At 43.6% G+C, this 1,730-nt stretch overlaps 1 protein-coding gene across 1 annotated transcript; it reads left to right on the plus strand.

Moving 5' to 3' along the window:
- Positions 1-224: 224 nt before the first annotated feature.
- On the plus strand, positions 225-1,127 carry BGW36DRAFT_306516 (kinase-like domain-containing protein; the record flags this gene model as incomplete). Its single annotated transcript, XM_046212158.1, has 1 exon — positions 225-1,127. The coding sequence occupies one exon, from the start codon at positions 225-227 to the stop codon at positions 1,125-1,127; it is 903 nt and encodes a 300-aa protein (XP_046066630.1).
- Between the last annotated feature and the right edge of the window lie 603 nt (positions 1,128-1,730).

Below are 1,730 nucleotides of genomic sequence, written 5' to 3' on the forward strand. Positions count from 1 at the left end.
ATAGGCCTACTAATTGTTGCTAGTCGAGTCACCTGAAATAGTATTTTCCACAGGAGGTAGCCTACCAAGTCACGTGGTGCCAGACAGGCGGCAAAACAGCGGTGAACCTACAGCATAATAATACATCTCCTGTCCCAGCCGAACCCTCCCTGCTCGATCGCCGTCACTTATTCATCTCGATTCTGCTTTTCGTTGAAAGTCCAAATACTCGAGCTTGTGTGGCGATGACTGAACAATCAGACACTGACAATGGTTGTATCGCATGTGGCTGGACAACTTTCAAGCAAAATCGGTGCGACTATGCAAGCCACGTGAAACTCTTCTACGGCGCGTCCAAGCGCGGCGTCTGGTCTATCGGTTCCGATGTAATCCTTAAAGATCGTCCGGATGAAGGCTCAAAGGCCACAATCGAAGCGAAAACCCTGGATTTTCTTGCAAAATCCACTGCTGCCATGAACATTGAAATCCCCGCTCCAAAACACATACGTGATTGGGTCGATCGTGATGGGCGATACTTTACCCTGACCGAACGCATACAGGGTCAAACACTCGAGCAAGCATGGCCGTCTTTATCAGAATCTCAAAAGATTTCCATTGCAGATCAGGTCGTCCAAGTTCGCAAACAGCTTCGATCTAATTTCATCTCGACCACTATACAAACTATCGACCAAGGTCCCTGTTATCCAGGCTTGCTGTTTCTGGATATGAAACCATATGGACCATTTTATTCTGAGCAAGAGCTCTGGGATGCCCTTGCCCTAGCCTATGACAATCTCCCTCAATCCATCTTTGAGAATTTGAAAAAGCGCTTTCCTAAAAGTGAGCCTTTTGTGCTCACTCACTGTGATCTTAACTTGGGCAATATTATGGTTCGAGATGGAAAAGTTGTTGGTATACTTGACTGGGAATATGCGGCTTATCTCCCTGTTTGGTATGAGTACATCTCCGCATCTTTCGCATTTACAGAAATGGATGTGGAATGGAAGAAGGTTCTTCGAGAACGTCTAGGTGTACATGGTGACGCATATGACGATGCAAAGGCTCTTTGGAAGGACTTGATCAGTTTGAAACAATATCCCGATCTAGATCAGAAGGGTAAAGAAGCCTTTGAGAGGCTAAATTCCTAAATTTCCTTGAATGTCAAATCCATAAAAATTTATTATTCTACCTGATGTTTGGTAGCATCTTATGGTATACAATACCAAGCGACACAGTCTGCAAAATCCTCAATAACATGAAATTGTGCGAAGGATACATGTTTTGAAGATCAGCTCGGACAGTACCACTTATTCCGGAGATTACAGTGTATTATTTTTGTCAACACCCTCTCCCTTAGGCAGATCAGATTGCTGTTTGACCACGGGCTGGGCGTGGCAAATAAATCCGGTTGCGAGAATAACGAGTACCTATCGCAAAAATTGATCAGACAAACCATAGTTGGATAAGATCGTATAAGCGCATTACCTCATTCAGGGGTGCCCAGGTTGATATATGAATCATACCAAATACCGAAAATACAGAGGCATATAGCGTCAATCTTAAAAAGTCTAAAGCCCTTTGGACCAATACCACTTATGACGGTCCATCTGGCGGAGTTCGGCGTGAAATTGAATAGCAAATAATCGCAAGGAATAAGTAATCGAGAGCAAAGACAATAGTGAGTAACTTATAAAGCCACGAATGCAGCAGAGGAATAAGAAGTAATAGGAAAATCTTTATTACAGAAGAGA

Source organism: Talaromyces proteolyticus (genome assembly GCF_021365285.1).
Source record: "Talaromyces proteolyticus strain PMI_201 chromosome Unknown BGW36scaffold_13, whole genome shotgun sequence".
Classification (NCBI taxonomy): Eukaryota; Fungi; Ascomycota; class Eurotiomycetes; order Eurotiales; family Trichocomaceae; genus Talaromyces; species Talaromyces proteolyticus.